Genomic DNA, 25769 nt, shown 5'->3' with positions numbered 1-25769 from the left:
TCTGGTTTGTATGGAGATTAATAACCCCTCTTGTTAAAGTAAAATATGTCCAACACAAGAGGCCCTCAGTTCTCATCTGCCTGCCCAGCTGTTGGACAGGACAGGTAAAAATAAATAAATAAATAAATTCAAAATTATAAGATGAGAAATTTTGGTAAAAAGTAGGAAAAGACGCGTAAAATGAAATTAGTTTTTAGTAGAAATGTATGTTTTTGGGTTGTCTTTATACATTATTCTAGAACACACAGAGCAAAATATAAAAATAAACTTATTTTAATCTTCTAAGAGTTTGTAATTTTTTGAAAATCAACTGGTCAAAATAAATTGCTCAAAGGGAAATTTTATCAGTTTTATAATTGTTACAGTTTGAAAATATCCATGTAAATCTTATCATTTTTCTGTGCATTTTTTATTTTTTTTTTGTTAACAAACTGGAATAGTTCCCTGTTTTATTCCCATTTTAAATGAGCTTCTTGTAGATCCAAGGCTCCATTTGGCAGAAGGACATGTCTGTCAACCAATCAGAGGCGAGCAGAGATGGGCGGGACGGCCAACAGGTTCTGCCCTGACCGGAGCGGCTGAAGTCCAGACTCTTTGACCAGAGAACCTGGTCCACGAGGAGAGGGTCCATGAGGAGGCCTCTGCTGACCTTTGACCTGGAAGTTACATCTTTAGAGGTGAGTCAGATTGTTCGGAGTTGTTTGTCTGCTGATACCCGGCTCGGGTGTGGCCTTACAGCCACAGACTGGAGCAGGAAGAGTTCAATCATGACGTTTGTTTGCTTTCGTGTGACTTTTGGAGTTTGGTGAGGAATTTGTTTATGATAACGCTGGAAGCTAACAGAACGTGCTGGGATTTGTTTTTTTTTCTGCTTTCTCTAATGGTTCTGGTGCCAACAGCTCGTTAGTCTACAAGCTGGTAGAACAGGTTAAGTCTACAACCACAACCAAAGTGTCCTTGACCTTTGACCTTGCGAAGAGGCCACGATCTTGAAATTAAAACAAAAGAAAAAAAATCACCTTCATCATCTTCTACAATTTTAAAGTCATCCAATGGGTTTGGATCGAACTCCTCAAGCATCATTGACATTTAGAGGTTGTGGATTTTCAACTTTCCATCAAACTGGTGACCCTTGACCTATAAAGGGGTTAATTAATATCCATTTTTATGAAGTCTGTGTTGTCCTGGACTTGGTGCTTTGGGTTTCTACATGCTTCTGTACAGGCAGCAGGTCGGAGAGAAGCTGCAAAAGAGTCATCCTAAAGAAAGAGGAGCTCTCATGAAGACTTCCTGTCTGCCAACTGGATCCTTTACGACCCTTTTTATCTTATTTTTAAGCATTTTAATATGACACAGCAGTCCCTTGTGCTGGAAACAGACGTCAGGCAATGTCTTGTTAGAAAAATGAACTTCAAATGTGTTTTCAAAATGCTTTTTCAAAGAAGACGACTTGTTCTGCTGTGCGTGATGGTGACGCGCCTCACAGCCCTGAAAGCCGATGATGGAATCTTGGTGGGGATGTTGTCGCCTCATGCAGGTCTGTATGGTATGATATCGGTATGATGACTGCTTTAACCTTCATCACAGGTGGAGATGAAGGGTGGAGGCCTTGTGTTCAAGTTTATTTGTGTGGCACAATTCATACACAAAGTAATTCAAAGTGCTTCACAAAACAGGAAAATCCTTTAAAATCACAACACATAAAAACATACAGAATCATTATAAAATTGACTTTAAAACAAAGCAAAGAGAAAAGAAGCTGAACAGAGGTGAGGATAAGGACCCTTCAGTCGGCTAGAATGTTCTGAGTCTGGATTTGAACCTTAACACAGTAGAGGCCGGTCTCTCAGCATCACAGAGACTGTTCCAGTTTTTAGCTGCAGAAGACTGAAACGTTGATTCCCTTTGTTTAGTCCTGACTCTGGGCCCCCGCAGGAGGCCGGTCCCTGAGGTCCTCAGAGTCCCAGACAGTTCATACTAACATGTCAGAGATGTACTTTGGTGCATGGAGAGATTCGGAAACAAGCAGAGCTGCTTTCAAGTCGTTTCTTTGAGCGACAGGCAGCCAGTGCAGAGACCTGATGTGACGGTACTTCCTGGTTCTAGTCATGACTCCAGCAGCAGCGTTCTGGACGTCCTGAAGCTGTTTTACAGCTGGTTTGGGGAGGCCGTTGAGCCGGCCGTTACAGTAATCTAACCTGCTGGAGACAAAAACATGAAGAAGTATCTCCAGGTCTGCCTTTGACACGATGTTTTTGATTTTGGGAATGGAAGGCAAAATGCTGCTGATGTGGCTGTTAGAGTTCAGGTCAGAGTCTTTGATTAACCCCGGGTTTCTGACTTGATTTGAAGCTTTTAGAGACACAGAGTGAAGGGAACTGCTGACATTTTCTCTCTGTTTGCACAGAAACAAAGAGGTCAGTGGCCTTTTAGCTGCAGCTCACTGCAGTAGCTTCATTTACAAAATGTTTATGTCAGACCCACTACGATGAAATTGTTTTTTTTGGTGGTATTCACCTCATTTTGTGGCATATTTTTCTGATGATAAAGGACATGTATTAAGAAAATCAAGCTTAAAATTTGATTTCTTTATGAAAAAGAATGAGAAGCGGACTAAAACAATTGTGGGATTTGTTCCATCTGCCTGCTCATCCCCTCACGCTCCATTCTGATGCATCCACCTGCAGACCACGTACGTCTGTTTGCCCTGTTTTGTTTTTGAATAGGTTCTCACAGACTCAAACATGGAACCTCCAGCTAACTGCTCACGTTTATGGATGTGGTTTCTGTGGATCACTGAGGTCACGTTCCTCCAGCTTCTTCAATGTTTCCATTTCTCAGCAGGCAAACGTGGACAAAAATGTCTCCTTTTCCTGCAGCAGATCTCGGCTACCATCTTGGTTTTTTCAGCACTCCTCCTCCTCCTCCTCCAGCCTCCTTCTCCTGTTTGGGCTCTGGGAGGTGAAGTTGCTACCAAATCAAGTCCTGGAACGATCAGCAGGGGAACATTTCAGACTGTGAGGTCTCAGTTTTACGACAAGCGAGGTATTCATGGATGGGAAAGAAAAAAAGCAGAAGTCGCTGATTTACCTGACTTAAATTTACATCAGGGGGGCAGGAGAGGCCCCCCGGCTCCTCGGAGGAGCATCTCCGGTTTCAAAGCTGGCAGGCGGGTCGGCGCGCAGGAAGCTTGTGAGGCTTGGCGGCGACACGCAGCAGCAGATGGACGTGAAGTTAAACAAACACACAAACAGGCATGAATGGACGTTTCATCTCCACGGCGCACAAACACACGGCTGCCGTCCGTCACGCAACACAAAAAGCCGCGTCCAACCCTGACTACATGGACAAACACGGACTGTGGGTTGACACGGTAAAAACTGCGCATGAGCTCAGTTTTGGAGTCTTTTCCTTTCCTCTAGATGGTTATCTTTCCACCCTCCTCATCAATCCCAGCTTTTATGAGGAGCTTCATGACCTACAGGCTGAAGAACTTCTGCATCATCTGAGGTGACATTCATGCAGCAGCAGAAGCCTGGAACAGCAGAGATGATGGTGCAGGGGGGAGGGAGCGTCCGCTCAGCAGAAAGAGCCTTATTATTAAAGCCCCCCGGCAGGGCAGACATGGTGGAAAATACTCAGGAAGCCCGACTCCACCAATCCCAGAGGCTTTCTGAGCTTGATTTAATGACCCTGTGTGGCAGTGGTCCTCCATCTCTGAGAAGAAGTCATGATAAGCATCAGCGTGACCCCTGGACCCCCCTCCCCACCAAAAAACACAAACAAAAAACTTAAGAAGTCCCACTTTTCCCAACTTCATCTGATGATCACATCTGCTGAAGAAGCCGATTCCTCCTCCTGGAAAACTTCAAGATGGAGTCAAACTGTGAAACGGAGTTCAGCCGAAAGTCAAAGCCCATCCTAAGAAATCCATTTTTCCAGTTCAAAGCAGTAGGACTTAAGACCTGCTGGGGAAAACCCCACCGGAACACAAGAACTGGACCCTAGACCATCATTCCAACCTCCAGACAACAGTTGGATGGGATCTGAGGTCCACTAAGACACCTTGACTTTGACGCTTCTGATCCTGGTCTGGTTTCTGCTGATGGTCCTGACCTCTGCTCCTCTGTTCTCCTGCAGATGAACCCTGGTGCGGTTCACTTCAGTGTAAACGCAGACAGACTTTCCAAAGGGGGAGGGGCTGGGGAGATTTTTCTGCGTTTTCTGCTCCCTCCAGCCGAGTCTACATACCGTCCCACAAAGTACGGGGCGCCGTAGCCCAGAAGACTGGGACTCATCGAAGGGCGCATGACAACAATTCACACTCACGAGGTTCCTCCTCCAGCATCTCTGGATCTCCTCCTCCGGCTGGAGCATTGTTGAGCCGCTGACGGGTTTTGTCCCTAAAACATTTCAGCTTAAACATCACCAAAAGACAAACTTTCGTTTTGCTTCTATCTCAAATGAAGCCCATTCTGTAAAATTCTCCTTTTTTGATGAGTGTTGGCGTGTTTCCTAGTGTCATATGTGAAGTCAGGAGGTCATTCGTGTGAAGGCCCTGGCGCTTTCTTGTGACAGCAGCTCACCTGGAGCCGGTCTGATGTTCTGTTTGGCTCCGACGGCGCTGCTCCTCTGCGGATGCGCTTCATCCGGTTTGAGCGGGATCAGGGCTGTTTCTGCAGAACATCACATGAATGTGACTGGTGAGTAGCAACGTTATGCTGCATGAACATGCATATCATAATCTAGTGTAAAATAATAATAATCTGTAAAATAATAAAAATAAAAAAACCTCCATCCACACTGGGATTTCATAGAGGAGCAAAACGCAGTTAAAAATCCATAAACCTTTAAAAGATGTCCATAAAATGTGCACATTTGGGTTCTTGTGGCAGAGATTTAAATTCCACGGCGCTGCATTTGTCTCCAGAGGTGACGTCGATTGTTTTTCTGGTCTAAAACCAACATTGATGTTTAGGATTTGCAAGGAAATTAGGGTTTTACTGGAAGCCTCCGGGGCAGTTTGGCGAGCCGTTCCCAGTGAAAGGTGATCTGACGGCGGCTCCAGCCACTTTAACAGGCACCTTAATGAACTCTTCACTGTAAAAACAACAAACAGCCTTCAGTAAAAGAGCGTCTTTGAGAATATGGAGGTATGAGGACCTGCAGGGACACTGCTGCATGACATGTGACACCTATTCACTGATTTAAGAGCATTTTCTTTGTGAAAGACTTCGTCCTCCAGCCTGCAGCCTCAGGTTGCCTCCAACACAGAAAAAATGTGCTATTTGTTTTGGATTTGGCTCCTGCACGAGTCCACAGCTCATTTAGCCTCTTGGTAGTGAAAGGGTCGCACCTGGATTTCATTTTTGTCTCCAGTTGCAGCAGTAAAAGCAGAGTAGAAGCTCCCTGCCCTCCTCCTGCAGGTCAGAGTCGGAGCGTTTGATCAATAAGGCAGTGACATCACCGAGCGAAGGCCTGCGGTTCTGCTCCGGTCCTCCTTCATGCTGCCCCTGGGAGAGCTTTCTGGATCGAGTGTCCTCGCTCTGTCAACACACCGAGAAATCAAAGCCTCCTTTTCCCTTTCCTGTGTGAAAACGCCCTGGTGTTTTGGAGCTGCGTGGACTTTTGACTCTTTTTCACGACTGCTTTCACAGTAAAAAAAATCCCCTGATGTAGGAGTTTGAGTGAGCTGGAAGGACGGAAACAGCGTCGCCTCCATCAGTCCGCTTTCCCAGAGGTTTATCGGCAGAATCAAGGCCGTCAGAGTAACGGACTCTGTGCGTTTGTGAACTCTGAACATCGGTAAAGAAAGATGCTTATGGCTGTGAAGGGATGCGAGTCAGATTTGGTGCTTTTGCTGTTCTCGTCTGAGACACATCATCAGCTGTTTGAATGGTTCTAGTTTACAGCCGCCGTCCTCTGGTTGACTCCTGTTTTGAGCTCCGTCACCGACGATGTGATGGTTTTAACTCCAGGCTGAGATCATTCTCTGTTCCGCTGAGATTTATCTTGCTTTTGCTCCTGCTAAAGTTGGTACTGAGCAGCAGGAGAGACCTCTCTTTTGATTAAATACATGAAGAAAGAAGTTGCTAAAAAGTCCCTTTTCTGCTAAACCTCAGTAAGAATGAATCACTTCGCTCCAGTTTGTGTCTAAAATGACTTCTTCATGTTTTTGGGTCCCTTCTACTTCACTCCTGGTTGGACAGAAGAGGAACACCGGCTTCCTTTCTCAGGTTCTGTCTTTGTGTTTTCAGTTTGAACTTGGTGTCATTTTATTGAGTTTTCTGTTCTGGAAAAAGTTTTAGAAACTAGGAGTGGAAAAACACAGATGTGGAGTTTATTTTTTTGTTGATTGAGTCGCCACCATTTGATTTTTGAGTTTGTCTTCAAGCAAAAATGTATTAATTTATATCACAGTTTCGCGTTTGACACAATAGTTTATTTGTGTTTTTTCCACAAATTCAGACTATGGAAAAGTCATTTCCATAGTCTGAAAATCCCAAAATTCTATATCTTTATTTTTGTAAAAAGAACAAAAGGCAACACAATAGAAGTTTTATTTCCTTACATAAATGTATTTTCAGCTCATTTTCAAAGTAAAACTTTCCTTCTTTGTAAAAGTTACTTTTAACCGCTTCATGACCAACTTTATTCCTACTTATACAAAAAGACATTCTTGCTTTCTTGGCGATGCCATTAAGCGACATTCAGGGGTAAGAGAAAAAAAGTGTAATAAATGTAAAAAATGAATACAAGAAAACCTCAGAAGGAGTTTACTTGAGTATACGTGTGTCGTCTCATCTCACTGCGACAAACTTTTGTTTGCTGGTTTTTAAGCAGTAGTGCTGGGAAGAAACATTTAAAAAGACTGAATTCTGTTTTTGGTGTTTTTAACGTGTTCATTTTTGTCAGGATGGAGATTAAAAAGATGAATGCTGGGGGTCTGAGGGGCTGTAAGCTAGCAGCAGAGCGTGTAAAGGAAGGGATGATGGGATATCAGTGGTAAAATATTTGCACCTGCGTCTGCTGAACTCGTGTTTAACCCCAGAATGAGTCCATCCGGACTGAAGATTTTACCCAGGACTTGCAGCTCAGAAAAGGATCAAACATTCTGATTCCTTGGAGCCACGATCGGCTCATTAAAAGGTGAAGGTGACGCGGTTTTGAATCCCCCAAATCCACCGATTATCAGCAGCGGTTCTGCAGGTTTAATCCCATCCCGTGCTTTCATCTTTAGTCTTTGCAGAAGTGGTCGTAGGGATGAGGCAGACAGTTGGATCCTTGGAATTTTTAGACGACGTCTTACAAAAATGATGGATGAGCCTCAGAGGCTGCTGCCGTGTCGGACAGAATCCTAACATTAGTTTAGTGGTTAGGATTCTAAGGAGAGATTCCTGCAGAAAGCCCATCTGACGGGCCGACGCCGTCGAGTGATGGGAGGAAAAGTTCCAATTCCATGTATGAATCAGGGGAAAAAGTCAGTGGGAGGGGTAAGCTGATGCCGAAAAGTGACCCCCTGTGTGTGGTCCCTCCAGATCAGATGCCATAAAGAGAGACGTGCACAGACTGTTGATATTCAAAAGCCTCAAATGTTTGTTTGAGGAGAGTAATTGATACTCGCCACTGGAAGAATTTCACCCAATTTGGCACAAAGAGGGAGAACAAAGGGAGTCCAGTCTACCATGTCTGCATGTGTTCTGCTCCCGGAACGCCGCCTCCTCCTCCTCCTCCTCCTCCTCCTCCTCCTCCTCCGGAGTTCAGTGCAGCATCAGACCACACAGACTGCTTCTCTGCTGGTTTTCAGATGAGGATTCCTTCGACTTCTGCCAGTTTGTCTGATATTGAACCATTCGGTTTCCATGTCAGGACGTGCCTCGCAGCTGTTGGGATTGGAGCTGCTGCTGAGATCGGTTCGAGGAGTAGCGGCGGTACTCCGAGCTGCGTGGAACATCTTGTCGCGTGGCGTTCCCATCCAAGGTGGCTTAAGTGATCCACTTTCTTTGCCGTGTTGATGCATCAAGAGTTGTCCAGAGTTTGTCTCCTGTCGTCTGATCCTGGTTCCTTTGGTTCCACCATGTTTGACGCCTTGGGACAAGAGTGGAGGCTTCCGTCTCTCTCTGCCAGCACCACCTTAGAACGAGGGGAAATGGGGCAACTGGGGCATCTCCACTCGCACAAAATGATGTACGATTACCCTCAAAAAATATCCTCTAAATAAGTTAAAAAATATAAAATACAACATGTTTTTCTTTGATAGTGATAACAATTACCAGTAGAACTTATAGAATTTGTCTTGGTGAGATTTTAAAAAAAAAACAGTTGTGATGTCCTGCCTTTAAAAGACAAAATGAACCGTTCAGATCAACCATAACCTCTCATATTTAAGTAGAGGGCTCTGGTAATTAGAACTATTATGGCTTAACCCCCGTTAAAATCCAATACATCAGAACTGATAGAAAATTCTCATTTTGGGGGAAACAAAGATGTTATTTTTAAACCTTTGATTTAAAAAAAAGAGGCTATAAAACTGATACATCTGGGTTATTTGTTAGTTTTTGCAACAACAATGTTAGCTTAAGAAGCAAAACTATTGACCCGAGTGTTAGAAAGAAATGCCTTTATCAAACTATAGAATGGTTATATAGGGTTAAAATTAGCGAGTATTGCTACAAAAATGAGTGTTTTATGTCTTTAAAGCAAATATATTATGCACTTTCCCCAAAATATACCCTATTTTAAGAGGATTATGGCCTAGAAATAGGGGTAAGACTAGAATCCCACATTTTAACATAAATTCACAAAATATTTTGTGAGATTTTGTGTTTTTGCAGTGAATCCTTTGCTCCTCCTCCTCATGTCCGTCAAACCTACCGATCCTTCAGAAAGTTTCTTCTCCTGAGCTTCACATGCAGCAAACAGCTGGAAAAACAGTGCTTAAGTCTGTTTCTGCCGATTGAATGAAGATTATCAACCATGACAGAAACAGTGAAATAACTTTAACTAAAGAGTGAAGCAGACACAAACTCAAAGTCCTGTTTTCTTCTTAACACTTGATGTTTGGCTGAAGGCAAACAGATCCCAGCAGTTACACGCAAGGACAACATTTCAATGACATACATCCTCCTCTGCAGAAGACATCTCCTTCCTGCAAAATTTCCTCCCAAAAGTGAAGCCAGAATAACACAATTGGCCTCAAGCAGTCCACAAAGGTCTGTGTTTGCTCAGATGATGAGAAAGAGGGAGGTTTAGCGTGCGTGGTCAAGGTTACACGGACGTTTAATCAGCATGTTAGGATGACGGAAGCATCAAAATGGAGGGAGAACTGAGCTGCTCTGGACTGCATCGTGTCGTCTCCATGACAACTATTTGTCAGTTTGAAAGATTCACATGAAGCACAAACACTCAGAAACCACTGATGGAAAAAATGTGGCTATTTCACATGATAATAATCAGGGACTGACTCCATTGAACAAAGAATCACCAGGTCAGTTCTCCAGGTAACCACTGGGTGATTCTCTGAGTCGGTCCCTGTTAAAGGAAGATGCTGTTTTCAGTGATGCTGATGGGAACTTTTACTTCCCAGTTGTATGTTCAAAATGGAAATTGGAATGTGTTGTTTTTAATTAAACAAACTGGTCAGGCAATTTGTCATAAAGGGACAAATATCCCATCATTTTTATCTTTTGGACGATCGTCTCTGAACCCTGGAGATGGTTCTGCGTGAAATCCCCAGCAGTTGATCCGCTTTTGGAAGTCAAACCCTCCAGTGGAGCATCGACAAAACATCTGATGCTTGGTTTCAGCTTCAGAAAATCCTTTGACTACACATTTATACCTGAATGCATCGATGCTTTTTCACTCGTTTTGTGTTTAGAAGCAGCTTAAAGTGGGTCCATGTCAGTAAGTGTGCATATAATAACATGGGGGTGGTAGTTTCATGGTTTGAGTCTGTTTTCCTTCAAGTAGGTCACATTGGAGATGTACATTTTCCCAGTAAGTTTTGTAGAAACCATCCATCATCCATCCATCTTCCTCCGCTCATCAGGGACCGGGTCGCGGGGGCAGCAGTCTAAGCAAAGATGCCCAGACTTCCCTCTCCCTGGCCACTTCCTCCAGCTCCTCTGGGGGGACCCTGAGGCGTTCCCAGGCCAGCTGACAGACGTAGTCTCTCCAGCGTGTCCTGGGTCTTCGCCGGGGCCTCCGCCCAGTAGGACATTCCCGGAGCACCTCTCCAGGGAGGCGTCCAGGAGGCATCCGGACTAGATGCCTGAGTCACCTCAACTGGCTCCTCGATGTGGAGGAGAAGCGGTTCTACTCCGAGCTCTCCACGGGTGACCGAGCTCCTCCCACTATCTCTAAGGGAGCATTCAGCCCCCCATGGAGGAAGCTCATCTCAGCCGCTTGTGTTCAGGACCTCGTTCTTTGGGTCATGACCCAGAGCTCATGACCATAGGTGAGTATTGGAACGAAGATCGACCGGTAAATTGAGAGCTTTGCTTTTTGGCTCAGCTCCCTCTTCACCACAACGGACTGATACAGCGACCGCATAACTACGGATGCCGCTCTGATCCGCCTGTCAATCTCACGCTCCAATCTTCCCTCACTCATGGACAAGACCCCAAGGTATTTAAACTCCTCCACCTGGGGCAGGTACACTCCACCCACCGAGAGATGGCAAACTACCTTTCTCCGGTCAAGAACTATGGCCTCAGATTTAGCGGTGCTGACCCTCATTCCAGCCGCTTCACGCTCGGCTGCAAACCGCCCAGATGCACGCTGGAGGTCCTGGCTCGATGAAGCCAACAGGACAACATCATCTGCAAAAAGCAGAGAGGAAATCCTGTGGTCCCCAAACCAGACCCCCTCCGGCCCCTGGCTGCATGTGGAAATTCTGTCCATAAGAATCGGTGATAAAGGGCAGCCCTGTCGGAGTCCAACGTGGACCAGGAACAGGTCTGACATACTGCTGGCTATGCGAGCCAAGCTCCTACTGCGGTCATACAGAGACCGGACAGCCCTCAGTAAGGCTCCCCGGACCCCATACTCCCAGAGCACCCCCCACAGGATACCACCAATAAAGACCAAGTTTGAGATCTAACCCTCCCGTTATGTTCTGGGTCAAATTAACCCATTTTAAAAATGTAGAAATCTAAAAAGAAATCTTTGAAACTTCTCCTGCTCAGCTTATTTAGTTTGATCAACATATAAAGTAAAAATGATTCAATAAATAAATTTGTAAATAAAAAAACAACCCAAATGTTGTCTTACAAAGCTACTGTTATGGCTATGGACCCATTTAGAAAAAAAACTTTAAAAGTCTCCTTTTTGGCCTATTTATTGTGATAAACATATAAAGTAAAAATGGTTCAGTGACTGTAGTTATAACCCCTCATAGTGTTTATAATACAAAACCATTATTAGTGTCAAATGGACCCATAGTATTATGGTATTTAGTGTGATCAACAGAGTAGAGTAAAATGGTTCATTAATAATATATAATTGTAACCCCCCCCCCCCCAAGTTAATATTACAAAGACAGTTTTGGGGTTATATTTACCCGTTTAAAACTGTAAAAAAATATTTAAAAAAACTTTTTAATTTTAAAAATGTCAAAAATGTAAGAAAAGTGGCTCTGAAGCTTTTCCTGCTGGGCTTATTTATTGTGATTAACATACAAAAAATAAATAAACATATTTGTAATCCCCCCCCACTCCCCCACCCAAATTTTATATTACAAAGTTAGTGTTTGGGTCAACTTGGCCTGCTTTAAAAATAAAAATAAAAACTATTTGGTTCTTTAACCTCTTGATGGAGCTGTGTCCTCTTTTGGTCTGAAAACAGTCAGACCTCACGCCGCCCGCTAACGATTGCGTGAACACAGACCGAGCAGACTCTCAGCCCCCCTTGTCCTGCAGTCTTGCAGCTTTCAGGAGCCGATTCTTCCCGCCAGGCGACTCTTTACGTTCACTGCAGCTCGCCGGAGGCTCTCAGGATGAAGCAGGTATTTGCAGTGTCATGGAAAATCTCTGTAAAAGGCCTAGTTAGTGAGAAACAAAGACGACTTTACAGCTCCTCCGGGATCCCATTAAAAACCAAATCTTCTCATCTTCTCTCCCGCTTTAGGATGGTTGGCACATTCCTGAAGTGTCCTTTGTGGTTTTGGGTACATCCTGAAGATTCACACCAAAACCACATTTTTATATCAGTGAGAACAGAGGGATTTACTGCATGTTTGTAACTCTGCTAATAATCTGAACTCCAAAACATTTTGAAAGGAAAAAGCCTTTGGTGCTGACATCCACGTAAACGCAGGCGCACTGAAGTCATGTCACTGAAAAGACATCGTTCCTTCAGCCAAGTCTGAATCTGTACTGAATGTTTTCCTTCCAGCCAATAGAATGTGGTGTGAGGCCACTGGGTTGCTAGGCAGGCGTCTCCATGACCCTCTGCGATGGGATCCATTTTCTGAGAAAAGACAGACAGCCCATCATACCCCCCCACCACCACCACTGCCCCCCTATAGGAGAAAGTCCTCTTTATTCCTCCTTTTTGGGAGGATGCAGCCAAAATCTGTTGGGTGGAGTTTTTGCATCGTGGTGATACTTCCACAGGGACCCGACATTTGATCTGGAAATTGACAATCACAAGATCAGCTTTCCTTCTGTCATTCAGTCTTGACATTTTTACGGGATTCTGCTTTGAGAATTATGAAAACTCCACAAAGGCCTTTTACAGAAAGGAAAAAAGATTTCAATTTATTTTCTCCCTCAGAAGGAAACCCTCTTTGTTTTGCCTGAATTTGTTCTTCAATATTATTTGGATTAGAGTTAACAACGGTGAGATCAAATTAGCATTAATACCAGATTTTTACTCAAATCAGTCCAGTCTCTACGACCCCCAACGGACCCAGACGACCAAAACCCCAAGTACCTGTATGGGTCAACCCCCCCGGATGGGTGCATGTCACTGAGGCCTAAAATTACTAAAAGTCAATGCTCATATGGGCTACAATGGTGAGTAAAAATTGAGTGTCAGAGCAGCATTCACAAATGTCTTTAATAAAGTGAACTTCTTAACAGCATCTCTCCTCTGAATATTTCTGCTTCTTTGCTGTCAATTTGTAAAACTTTACTACACAGAATTGAGTTTTTTTGTACAGTTTCAGGTCCATTCTGGAATTATTGTGAATTATGTTTAAAAAACAACTATATTTAAAAAAAAGGCACTAAAATATTAATATAAACAATCAAAAAGAGCCTACTAAGGGTTATGAAACAGCAGGAACTGTCAGTCTTCATTGTTTTTTGGGGGTGTCTGGAGGATGTGGGGGGCTACAGTCAATTTCTTTTTTTCTTTCTTACGTGTCCTGCTTGGTTCCATTCTGCATTCATTAAACTTGTTTTGTTAGCCGCTCACAGTCTGAACATCATTCTGAGCCTCCAGTTTTGACAAATCTCCTCTTTTTTTTGTGGCGTTCCTTTGGGGGAGTGTGCACGAGTCTGGATGCACATCTGAAGTGTCAGGTCACCAATTGGAATCAGAATAGCACTTTAGAGCCAAGACTTATAAGACCACTGCATTTTTAAAAACAATATTCATAAAAAAACCTTTTTGTTATGCTAATTAAAGTGCATTAAATAACCAGTCAAACTGTCCCCCCACATGCCAGGTGTAAATCTGCTCCCCCACCACATCTGTGGCTTCACTTGATCCTAATGCAGAGGCTTCAGGAGATGTTCCACATGAAACTAACCAACAACATACCTGACCAACCTCCAATTTTCCCCAGTCTAAATTTAACTTCAGCTCCTGTTGGATGTGCTTCTGTGAAAAGAAATCTTCTCATACATGTGGTAGAATTTAAACTCTGACCAGAAAACCACTTTTTATTTTGCAGGATAATCAGAAAACTGTGTCTTTAATGCTCTTCAGACTTGGTGAAACGTAAAAGTTTCAGCTCAGACACATAATCTCACACATCTGCTTCTCATTCTTAGCATTTCTTCAGAATTTGAAACCTGGAGGTCAAATCAAGCTGCTTTTTGCTTTTCTTTGTCAGGGACATTTCTGGCTTTAAACGATATTATAATTGCAAAGCAAAATGAAAAAAAGGCGAGAAGCTGAAGCGTTTTCCCACCTACTGCCTGAGAAATCAGACGCAGATGAAAGTCTCCTGATGTGAGACAGAGAGGAGACGGATCCTGACACGAGAGTGACGCCTCCAGGAGGCTGGAATGGCTATAGAACCCATGAAAACGATGTTTTCCCTGTTTTTGCCTGATATTTCCCCACTTTCAGACAAACCTGATAAATAAGCTTTGTTTTCCGTTTTTGGAACTTTTATGACGGACTGGGCGCCTTCCAGCAGTTACTACCAAATGTCCTAGATGGGTTGCTGCTGACCTCCACGAACTCAAAGGGCTTTTATTTTGAAGGCTGATGAGGCCTGAGTTTGAGTTCAAATGTTGAGTTAATTTTAAAGTACAAAGCATCAGCGGGGGATTTTAACTCCTAACCGTCCTTGGCAACCAGCTACAAAACCTGTGGAGAATGAAAAAAGGGGATTCTTCTCTGGAAATTCCCTGGAACTTTTTCTCTTAAAAACTGAATCGACATTTTTAAGTTTGTAGCTCTTATCTGATTGCAATAGCTGAAAGGAAGTCGTGTCCAAAAAGTGAAATGATGTCTGTGGGGGCGGAAAGGCGTCTGCTCTCGGCGATGATAAAAGCCTGGAGCAGTCACATGGAATCAGGCCGGACGAGGCGGAACCGGCGAGGCCTGCAGGAGTCTCAGATTCCACTTAGACACAAGCTCTGCTGCTTAGGAACTACAGAAACACGCACTCGTGGAAATCGTGTCCTGGCGATGGTTGTGTCGTGCCGTGGATGAAGCTCCGCCTACAACCATCTAGTGGAGCAAAGAGCTTCAACCAAAATGGAAGAGTGGAGTTGAAAACGTTTCCGTGCTTATGCTCAGCTTCTGCATGTCTCACTGCACACCAACGTCCATTTTCCACATTTATTGTCATGGTGCCAAAGGGGGCGGAGCTAAAAGCACCAGCATTCTGCAAAGCAAAATCAAAGAAACTGTGAAGCACCAAAAAAAATTATCTTTACTGAATGAAATGACCCAAAATTTACTTTGTCCGGTTAAAAAACAAACAAAGAAACGTGTAGGAGAACTGGACGTGACTCCTCCCCCCTGGCGTTCCAAACAGGAAGCACAAGGTGGTCTGGGTGTCAGACAAAGGCCGAAAACATCAGGTCCAGATTGTTTTAATTTAACACATAAAAAGTAGCAGAAATTTTCTAAGCTATCCATAAAATAGTTACCACAAAGGAAATATAGCAAACACCTTTCTCCTTTCGAGCAGATATTAGCTGTTGTGTTTTGTTTTTATTTTTGGCTTAGATCTGGTGAGAACTACAGTTTGCACATTGATGAGGTCACAGGGACTTGTAGGACCTGCGTGCGCTGAGAGCAACGTGAGACGCGTAAACGCTTGGACCTTCGTCTTTATATTTAAGACAAGAGTTATAGAATAAAAATTAGATGAACGTGATTTAATAAAGGAAATAATTTGACCCCCTCCAAAGAAAATATGGCGATGTTTCACAGAATGGCGTTTTCTCCTCCACCCACAGTGTTGTCTGCAGCTGGTGCTTTTTGCAGTTTGGGAACAGATCTGACATTAGCAGGTCTAACATCCTGCAAAGAGGAACTGCTGTGAGTAAAACGTCATTTATCAGATATTTATGGTAATATTTCAAAGAGAAATATAAAAAAAAAAAAACCCCTCAAACTTGCATCGTGGAAAAAACCCAGCAGCACTGATGTGATTCTTCATTTTAACGCTCTGATCTAAAGTGTTTCTGCTGTTAATGTACAATAAATGAGCACTTTTTCTGCAGTCAAAAGTTGCATGGTGTCGTTTTTAAAGTGTTTACATCGAGCATCAGGCTTCCTCGGTCTCCGCTCTTCTGTCCATCCCTCTGTTTCTGGAAAAGTGTCATGGAAACGCCGCCTGCAGGAACAGAACACATCCAGACCTCCCATTCATCTGTTTAGCCGTGATAGTCTATGAAGTCGACGTGTGTTTACATATTTGTTCACCCTTTCACTCTCTTCCATTAACTGTGGGTACTGGCCTGACTTCTGTGTGTGTAGGTGTGTGTGTGTAGGTGTGTGTGTGTGCGTGCGTGTGTGCACATGCTTCCCTTTGCTGAATTACACAACTCTTTCCACCCTGGGGCCAGAGAACCCCTCTAATGTGACCTGATGGTTTTATTGCAGCAACAGTCCGTTTGAGGACTCGGTCGTTCCCAAACATGCACGCACACGTGCACGCACACGTGCACACTCCTCCATTGAGATTTTTCTTCCTCGCTCCACATCTGTTAATCTGCTCGAGTGAAAAGAGCGAGGTTTTTCGTTTACGTGCCGTGCCGTAGGAGTTCTGAGGGAGTCAGACTTCAACCCAAAGTGGACCCTGAACTTCAACCACATCCCCGATTTGTCCACCAGACGTTCAGAAACAAGGTTTTGTGGAGTCCTGGAAGGAATCTGGGTCAGAGACGTTCCGGTTCAACAAAATGAATCTACCTGAAGGTTAAACCACATCAGACCTGAAGCTGACCTAACCTGCAGGAACACGTTTGACCTCCTGACCTAACTCATCAGGCCGTTTGACGTTTTTTGCTATAAAGGCGTGAAACGGCCTGACGACTGATCTGAGCTGCTCTGAACCATCACCAGGGGGATTCTCCTCTGCTGCGTCAGAAAAATCCACTCTCATGAGCTGACGTTTTACAATTTGGAGTTCTTTCTTTCTTTTGAGAACAGTGAGTCACGGTTTGTGCCAGTTTTCCATCTTGAGAAAAGTTTGGCCTAAAATGTTTTTAAAAGAAAAACTTCAACTGCGAGACAAAATGTAGACAAAGATTTGATTTTTAAAGAATTTATTTGTACGATGCAGCAGAAAATAGAAACCAAAAGAACCCCGGTTTTAATGACAGAGGTCAAAGGTCACCTGTAGGTCTTCAGCAGGTTTGGTCCATTCCTCCATGCAGATCTCCTCCAGAGCTGCGATGTTTTTGGGTGCTGTTGCTGGAAAACACTAGACTTTCTACATTCTGGCCAGAGCACTCCAGAACCTTCAAGTGCTTTTTTGCATAGTCACTTCTTGGTTGCCATGGCGATGTGTTTTCGGGATCTCTGTCAAATTTCATCCCTCAAGTTGTCACAGATGAAAGGATGTTTTTTTTTTCTAAATCTCTTCATAGGTGAATCGGTTCATCCTCTCCTTCATACCAATCAGTCGTCCCGGCCCCTTTGGAAAAAACGGCCCAGACCATGATGTTGCCACCCCCGTGCTTCACAGTGGGTATGGTGTTCTTGGGATGCAGATCAGCATTCTCTCCCCTTTAAACAAACGGTTTTGGTTTTATCCGACCACATGACCTCCCAGTCCTGCAGAATTCAAAGCAGCTGGATGTAAAAATACATTTTTACTTTGCTGGATTATATATTTTTTTAAATCCTATCAGTTGTGTAAAAATTGACGATTTAACAAACTTGACTCGACCTTTTTCTTCCCATAAAAAGATTAAATGAAATCACGGTTATTTTTATTCCGCTTTAAATAGTTTTAAAGTCAAAACTGTTAGTTTTTTTTTAAATTCTTTAACTTTTTTTTTAATTTTTTTTTTTACCCTTTTGACTAATCATTTTTACAAGTAGCCCCAACGTTTGGCTCGTTTCTCCGGCCCCGCAGAACAAATCCACACACAGCTTCACATAAAAACCAAACGTCCAAACTCATTGATTCTGTGGAGGCTTTGATGTTTTCCTCGCCGCGCTCCTGTCCTCACACGATTGACCTTTTTTGGAATGGCACTTGTCAAATCAGCGTTGTGGAAAAAGCTGCTGCAGCTGCAGACAGATGTTTGAGCCTCGAAGTGCTGACCTTCTGCAGCCGCACGTTTGTTGGTACAGAGCTGTCTGCAAAGCCATTAAAGCGCCGACCCCGGCCCGGACCTCGGCCAGCCCTCCAGGCTTTTGTGCGTCCGTCATGGTTCATGTCTGACTGATCCTGACAGGCCACCGTAATGGGCACACAGGGAAACATTCTCTGTGGTCACCCGTCAGCTCCAGTTAGCTCAAACCAACATCTTCACAAACGCGTGCGACCATTCGCAGCACATTGGCGAGGATGGCGTTGTTCAAAAGAAAGGCTTTAGGGAGAAAACTTAGCACTAAAACCAAAGCAAGTCGGGTCAGAACAGAACCACCTGTTTTACATCCATCCTGATGATAAAAAACATGTGGAATCATGTTATTAAACTTTTAGTAGAAATTTCTCTTTGTTTTACCTAAAAATGTGGCAAAAACAGACCAAACAACGAGACATCTGTGGAATAACATGCTCTGGGAACGGACGGAACCATTCAGGCCTGGAAAAGAGGTTGGAAGGGTTTGAATTTATTACACAGTTAAAAAAAAAAGCCAGCGCAGGAAACAGGTGCAGCTCCAGAGATTCAGGCAAAAAGCAAACGGAAATCTAGCTTCAGTGACGTGAGCAGGAAAATGTTTCCGCAGATCCGCTTCACCTGAAGGTTTCTCCACGTAAAACCTTTTTTTCCGCTGCAGGTTTCTGCTTTCAGGCGCCGGCTCATTAGGAAAGCAAAATATTTACAAATGTGACGTAAAAGGGAGACATGATCTTCCTCCTCCTACTGAAGGTGGTGTTCGACCTGCTGCCGGAGAATCCCATTGTCCCCTTGAAAAGAGGAATTTCAGGAGCCCCCCCCCCCCCCCCCCCCCCTTGGGAAAGGTTCCAGGTTTGCTTATTTGTGAAATCTGAAACTCGGCAGATTGACCTCAGGAAGAGGCCGCCATCTTGAATTTTACCCTCTAAAAATGTCAACTCCTCTTAGAAATTTGGATCCATCGCCTCCTAACTCCTCGAGCATCACTGGGAAGCTACTGGGGGAAAAAAGGTTGGTTTCAAAGTTTTTCAACTCTGAATGGCGTTAGCGTGGCGAGCTCGTAAATGTGGCGTTCTCCTGTTGCTCGCACATTTTTCCTCCCAGTGAAGATTCAATCACTGGCTCAAGCTGGACGGATTAATATGACAGACGATTTGAACATATTAGAAATGTGGGCGTGGTTAAAAAAAACAACAACTCAGTTGCCAAGGAAATCCAAAAGTTTACTTTTTCTGATTCCTTAAAAAACTAAACAGACCTGTTTGTCGCCGCCAGACGACTAAAAAATAAAATGGTTGCTATGGAGATAAACCAACAGAAGAGCTGCCAGTTTGAAAAATGTTTTTTTTTTTCATGAATTTGTCTCGTGCAGCTCAGACTCGGGTGGCAGGGGCAGAAAGGGAGAGTGAGGGCAGGGGTAAGTAGTGCCTTCGGGGCACATAAAGCTTTAATGTTATTTTTAAGAAGATTTGTTGCTTTTCTGGTTCAGTTCAGGTTTTGTCCCCCCCTCAGTTCCATCCGGTTTCAGGCATCCACGCTTTTAAGTTTCTCCTTGGCAGATCTTATCGTTACCCTTTTATTTCCCCCTCATGGGTTGGATTAGGCTTTCGTTGGAGTGGAGTTCAGCTCCGCCCACACTTCTTTTCTCCCGCATTCACATCATCCACAGCTTCTTTTCATGACAATTTTATTATGATGGAGCTTTTTCAACAGTGAAAGGCTTTGAGTAACCAAGGGAAAATGATTGGGATCTGCTGCACGGCGTGGACCACCGTGACAGCAAAGCGGATTCATGACGGAGATCCTGATCTTTCAGGGAGAAAGGTTCTGCTCGGCTGGATGAAAGACTTTCAACAAAAAAGAGGGAAAAATGATGACGGCGGAAGACAGCTGGTCACATGATGGAGAACTAAAAAAAACATCTGAAGACAGTTACTTTAAAGCAAACTAAGAAAAAGATGATTAAAAATCCGGACGAAAGCATCATCATTAAACACCTCAAATTTCCCTCATTTACAATTTATTGATCCACTTTTCACAATAGAGGTTCTGATCTTAAATAAGTCCTAAGGATGAAGCAGGTTCTCCGTTCTTTAAGAGCCACGACTCTTTCTTGATCGAGTTCAGTGAAGGAACCTGAAAGTGGTCACAGCTGCTGTACATTTAGAACTAACTGGGATGGAAGACAGAAAGAAAGCGTCTCCAGAAAAGCTCTGCGTCTCTGGGTTCAGATCAGACTCCTTCAGGTCTCCTTCAGGATTTGCTGCAGTTCCACCACCAGTCCCAGGGTTCCAGTGGCTTCTGTACCTCATGAATCCCGCCGTGGACGCCGCCTCCAGCGTCCCTTCAGCTGCACTTGCAGGACTTGACGATCATGTTGGAGAGCTGCTCCACTTTAGGCGTCCGTCCAGAGTAGTAGAGGATGGTCAGGGGTTCCAGGTCTGCAGGGACGCAGCAGGGAGAGGCCGACGCGCTCGGGTTCAGCGTGTTGTACAAACTCAGGAGCTTTTTAAGGAAAAAGCAAACAAACGTTAACTCGACACATGAAACCTTCCAGTTTCAGCTTTTAGGAGTTTCACATCAATGAGGAAGAGCGGAAAACTGGACAGAAGCTGTCGACGTACCGAGCTGTGCGTGGTGTCCGAGCTCCGCAGATAGGGACACGGCCCGGAGCAATAGTTGGCATCGTAACCGCTGGGCTCGTGGATCCACTTCCAGTCCAGATCCCGCCGGAAGTCGATGTGAAGGCGGCGAACGCAGCAGCTCTCCTCAGCGTTTCTGCGGCGGAGAAAAAGCACATCAGCGTTGGGGTCGCCGTGGCGTTTCTGGCCCTGTCATGGCGGAGGTTTGCATACGAGAAGCAGTAGTTGGCGTCCAGCGCTCGCTTGCGCCGACGCGTGGTTTGAGCGTCCAGGCGATGCGGGGGGATCATCATGAGGATGAGGTGAGGAACATAAAGATCCTTCTTCCTCTTTAGTTGATCGAGATCCAGGCGGCTGGGCTCCTCGTCTCCATCCACCCCTGAACCAGCAGAGACATTGAAATGAATCAGGATTCATTTTTCACGGTTTCAACCATTTCTGACCCTCTCTGCATTTCATTCAGGACAAACTGTTGATGCACTAAAGCAGCTGAAAGCTTCCAGCAGACATTTTCCCTTTTGGTGCATCTGCCAAACCAGAAGCTTCCAGAGCGGATCAACAGGGACCAAACTGGCCATTTCTGAGTCTCACCTTTGAACTTTACCTCCAGAACCTCGTTTTCATTGTCAATGATGTCCCCGTTCGGCCTGAAGGTGTGGCAGGGACAGTGGACGCTGATCTCCAAGCCCAGATTGGATCCTGACGGCGAGAAGCATGAAGAGGAGGAATCCCCATGACGGCGGTAGAGGGTTCTGACATGTGATATCCCAGAGCTGGATGACCTCGGACTCACCTGGGTTCATCAGCCATTCCCGTACGGTCTCCGTGACGTCAAAGGAGACCCACTCCGGGGTGCCTTTGGTCTGCACGTGCTTGGCTCCGATGTAGCGCTGCTTTCGAACGGGCTCGTTCGGCCGCATGATCTTACAGTTGTAAAAATCCATTTTTTAGTTGTTTATGTTGAAAGGGATGTAAAAGGGTACAAACGTCTTATTTTAAAAGGAAGGACAGTTCAATGAGAAGTGAAAACAACTTTAGCAAACATGTATTGTCCAGTTTTTCATTGAAGAACAAACTCTGACACAGCGGCTCAGGCAGTCTTAAAACCGGACTTTTTTCTGACAGGAGCATTTCAGACACCTGAGACAAGAAGGGATGCTGCTCGTGGTTCTTTTTCTCCAGCATCTCGGGGTTCAGGCCAGCTGTCAATCACATGCTTTGGTACCGGATGGTGAAACACTCTTTCTGATGGTTTCTCACAGCGATAATGAAACCAGCCCAGTGTTCAGAGAGAACAGGCTTTCAGATTCCTAAAAACCCCAGAACCTGCAGGTTTCTTTAGATCAGGTCACATGACTACATCCATATCTCTTCTAGTCTTTGCGATCTGTAATTCTGTTACCTTTGCATTAAATAATTCCACACAAGAAGATCAAACTCCTTAAGGAGTTCTGTTCAAACTGAGACACCTTAAGATCCATCCTTCAGCAAAGCTTGGATCCGTTTTTCATCAAAGTATTTAGTCGATCTTCATCACATTCTCTTCTTCAGTAATTCTCATTTTAATAGGGTCTCAGTAGAAATATTTTTGCAGAAATTGTCAAAAGTTAGAATTATTTGGTCCTTTGATTTTTTTTATCTGATTTAGTCAGATACTGGACCAACTCTGATTCATGGATTTACTCACAGCCCTGATCCAGATCCAGAAGGAAAGCGTTTTCATTCCGCGGGCAAAAAATAACTTTCACTGGGAAGATGTTTAGCTCAAATAAAGACCTTTTCAGCAGTTTTTGTAGCTTTTGAATTCTTCCAGGAAACAGAAACTTTCAGCTGAAATGCATGAAATAGATCCCACAGTGAAAGTCTGTTTGTGATTTCTCTGCTGGTTATTCTGACTCGCCTTCTGCAGCACTTTTCTCTGGAACTTTAGTCTTGGTCACAACTGCCTTTACGGGTGGATTTGGGCCGTCTCTGGATGAAACATGGTCAAACCTGTTCGCAGGTGACCCGGACAGATGATCATAGACCGCCGCTCAGTGAACCCGCAGAGAGAAAATGTTTATTTCTGCAGGCACGCTGCGGGCCACACGTCATAGCCAACACTTATACAACATGTAAAGGGGGAAGATGCAGGCGCGTCGTACAGATTTTTCCTTTTTTCAGGACCCCCCCCCAACCCCATTAGTGCTCTTTGTGTGATACGTGTTGCTGCGGCGTGACTGTTAGGAATAAAGAAATGAGAGAAACGGAGTGTTGTTTGTGCGGAGCCGCTCATCTGGATGACCTTCCACAGACCTGGACAATCCAAAAACCTGCAGAACCCGAGCGGGTCAACCCCTGTATACGGGTGCATGCGACTAATCTGTTCCCATCACTCTGGTTCTGCTGGTCGGAATTCTTCCTGTCTGTTCTCAGTTTCCCCAAAAGCTTCACTCGACAGAGTCTGAACGGTTCTTTCTGGTCTGAACGTGATGAAGGACACAAAGTGAAATGGCTTGAATAAATTTGTCTTGCCGCCTAGTGATGAATCAAGTCATGACAATAAGAAGAAAAGCAGAAAGATGGTAGAATAGACCTTTCTCTATGCTGAAATAAAGCTGTGTGTACTATTAAAACGGCAGATTCTATAAAGTCTGCAGTTGCCTTGACTTTGTGTTGGTGTTTGTAGAACGATGAGGAAACGGTACCTTTACGCACCTGGTAGAGCTCGATCCGCTGCTCATTCCTCTTGGCGCTTGGATTGGGGACCCTCAGGGCTCGCAACTCGGCCCTGAAGAGGTTGGTGGAGTTCCTCTCCATGGCCGACACGTTGAAGTGGAAAACCTTGGAGGTGATTCCTTTTGGGCAGTAGAGCAGATCGTCTGTGCGGGGGAAAGGGGGCGGAGTAACACAATGATCTAAATTTTGAAAGCTGCGGGTTTGAATTTATTCATTTATCATACACTTGCATTCAAGTTTTATTCTCTTCTGTTCTCTCAGAGCAAACTTTTTGAAAGCAAACGAACAAACAGCTGCTTGAGAGATGAGCTTCAATTCAAGCCTTTCTGTTTCTGCAGGTGATCAGAGCAGAGGCATCTCACCTAAAGGAGGCCCCCGTCATTCAAATTTACCAGAGAAAAGGAACCATCATCTTTCTGGGCTCAGAGTCATTCTGAACATAAGCAGCATCAAGAAAACATTTTTCTGTGTAGGAGATAACATTGGATTCACCCCGTCTGCCAAGCCAGTAAAGCGATTGTGATATCTGGAGTTGTGTTGGCTGCAGGACCTTTTTTGTGCTCCATTAAGTTGAAGTGAGCTGTGAAGTGTGTCTAGATGTCTTCCCGATTCCTGGAAGAGACGGTTTTCAAAAGGCCACAAAAACGAGGCTCTTGAACTAAATTCAGATCCACAAAGAAGAAAAGTTTAGTGAAACCATTAAACCCCAGCCTTTATCTTGGGTCAGCAATGCAGGATCAGCACCAAAACCTTCAAATCTTTAGTGAAATCTCAGGAGTTCAACATAAATGTGTCCGAACCAGAACCTGAGCTTGGAAATTGGGTTAAGGGTCTGAGCTCAACGACCAGCTTGTTAAATAGTCTGGCAGGAACCCTCTCATGGTGAATGGGGTGGGGGGTGGGGGGGTGTCTCTGCTTCAAGGCTGATGGGGAAGTCCTTCTGTCATCCAGCGCTTCCTGTCTGATAACTTTCCCTGAAGGCATCGCCGCCGCCGCTGGGCAGATGTCGCTCTCATCTATGTCTGACTGGAGAGGAAACGGGAACATCTGGGAGGACGGACAGATCCATTGAGGAAAAGAAGGGGGGGGGGGGGCTGAATTTCCTGGAAAAGTTTCAGACTGACGGCAGGCTGGCAAACACAAAACACTCATGAGATCAGCTTTGAAGGGCTGCAGCTCTCTGTCCACTTTTCATGCAGACTCTGACACCTGAAATCTGTTTGTTGGGGGGGGGGGCTGGAGCCTTTTTATAAACCGATTCATTCACATTTTATAAACCCATTTATTCACATCATAGAAAATGTAGATGAATTTAGAACTATCCGATGGTTTAAACTCAAATATCTTTTTGGATCCGTGCGCGCGCCTCTAGTGCGTATTTACGCATTTGGAATTCCAGCAGAGCAGCAGGAACCGCAGCTTTTCGGTGAATTACTCACTGTTCTCTGGAGATCCGTAGATCATGTTGAACTTGTAGATCTCTTTGGCGTAGTACTCCGTCTCCGCGTTGTCCTGCCCGCAGCTCTGCTGCCGGTTCCGCTCCAGCTCCTCCAGCAGCTGCTTGGTGCTGTTGTACAGCGCCTGGACCTGATAGGGGATCTTGCTGGGTCCCTGGGAGTGCGGGGGGCTCGTTAGTCGGAGTTTGCTGAGAATTTGACCTCGTATTGCTTCAACCCTCTTCCGTTTCACGTGGTCAATGTCCACGGTGGCGCAGGTCGAGAGGGATGAGCTCAAAGTGGCGCAGTGGAGGACGAGAAGAACCACTAAAGCTTTAGCCAAATGCATCTTTGTGAAGTAGAAATGTGAAGACTAAGATCTCAAGAAGAAAACTTTAAACTCCTTCTGGTGCTTTAATATATATTTAAACCTTTTTAGATAACTAACGACTAACTCGAAGCACGCGCGTCCACTTAGAAATCCGTGTGCGTGCTGGCATCCCTCAGCTCAGAGATTTGGAGCGGACTGTCCCGCATGAGAAACGGTCTCTCTGCTGCATCCTGGAACAACTCCGGCTGGCAGCTTCCAGCAGACTTCCTCCTCATCCAGACATTTCTGTTCTCGTCTGTGAATGGATGTCTCGGGTGCGGCGCGCGTGAAAAGTGCGGAGCTGTGGCCTCGTGACATGTGAGCTCTATAAAGGTTTGCTGAAGGAGGCGTGGCCACAGAGAGCGTGCGGCTTTGTTACGGAAACTTTTCAGCTCCTTCAGGTCCCCGCGCTTTGCTCTGGGATGACCGGTGACGTAAGAACATGTGGATGCTGACACCTGCACTGCTGCAGATGTGAACATCCAGCGGTTTTTCTGCGGGAGGAAGAGGAGGAACATCTGAGGAAGGGAGCCTGCAGACCAGTGGGCTCCAACCTTTCCCCCTAAAAGATCAGTTTGGTCCAGTTTGACCAAAACTGAGCAGAGCCGCCAGA

The 25769-nt window shown here is 44.8% G+C and overlaps 1 protein-coding gene and 1 long non-coding RNA gene across 2 annotated transcripts; one reads left to right on the top strand and one right to left on the bottom strand.

Moving 5' to 3' along the window:
* Window positions 1-263: 263 nt before the first annotated feature.
* On the top strand, window positions 264-24088 carry LOC144990053 (uncharacterized). Its single transcript, XR_013653987.1, has 3 exons — window positions 264-677; window positions 17286-17386; window positions 23689-24088. It is a non-coding gene; the product is annotated as an uncharacterized LOC144990053 (long non-coding RNA).
* LOC101155815 (transforming growth factor beta-3 proprotein) lies at window positions 19664-25712 on the bottom strand. The gene is made up of 7 exons (XM_004083316.5): window positions 24790-25712; window positions 23330-23493; window positions 21426-21555; window positions 21224-21331; window positions 20846-21011; window positions 20615-20768; window positions 19664-20495 (listed from the first exon to the last, which is right to left on the bottom strand). The coding sequence occupies exons 1-7, from the start codon at window positions 25133-25135 to the stop codon at window positions 20337-20339; spliced, it is 1227 nt and encodes a 408-aa protein (XP_004083364.1). The 5' UTR covers window positions 25136-25712; the 3' UTR covers window positions 19664-20336.
* Window positions 25713-25769: the final 57 nt, after the last annotated feature.

The sequence above is a fragment of the Oryzias latipes genome, chromosome 24 (genome assembly GCF_053564925.1).
Source record: "Oryzias latipes strain Hd-rR chromosome 24, Olatipes_Hd-rR_3.1".
Lineage (NCBI taxonomy): Eukaryota > Metazoa > Chordata > Actinopteri > Beloniformes > Adrianichthyidae > Oryzias > Oryzias latipes.
Note: the sequence above shows the minus strand (reverse complement) of the source record. Positions and strands in the feature narration are given on the sequence as shown.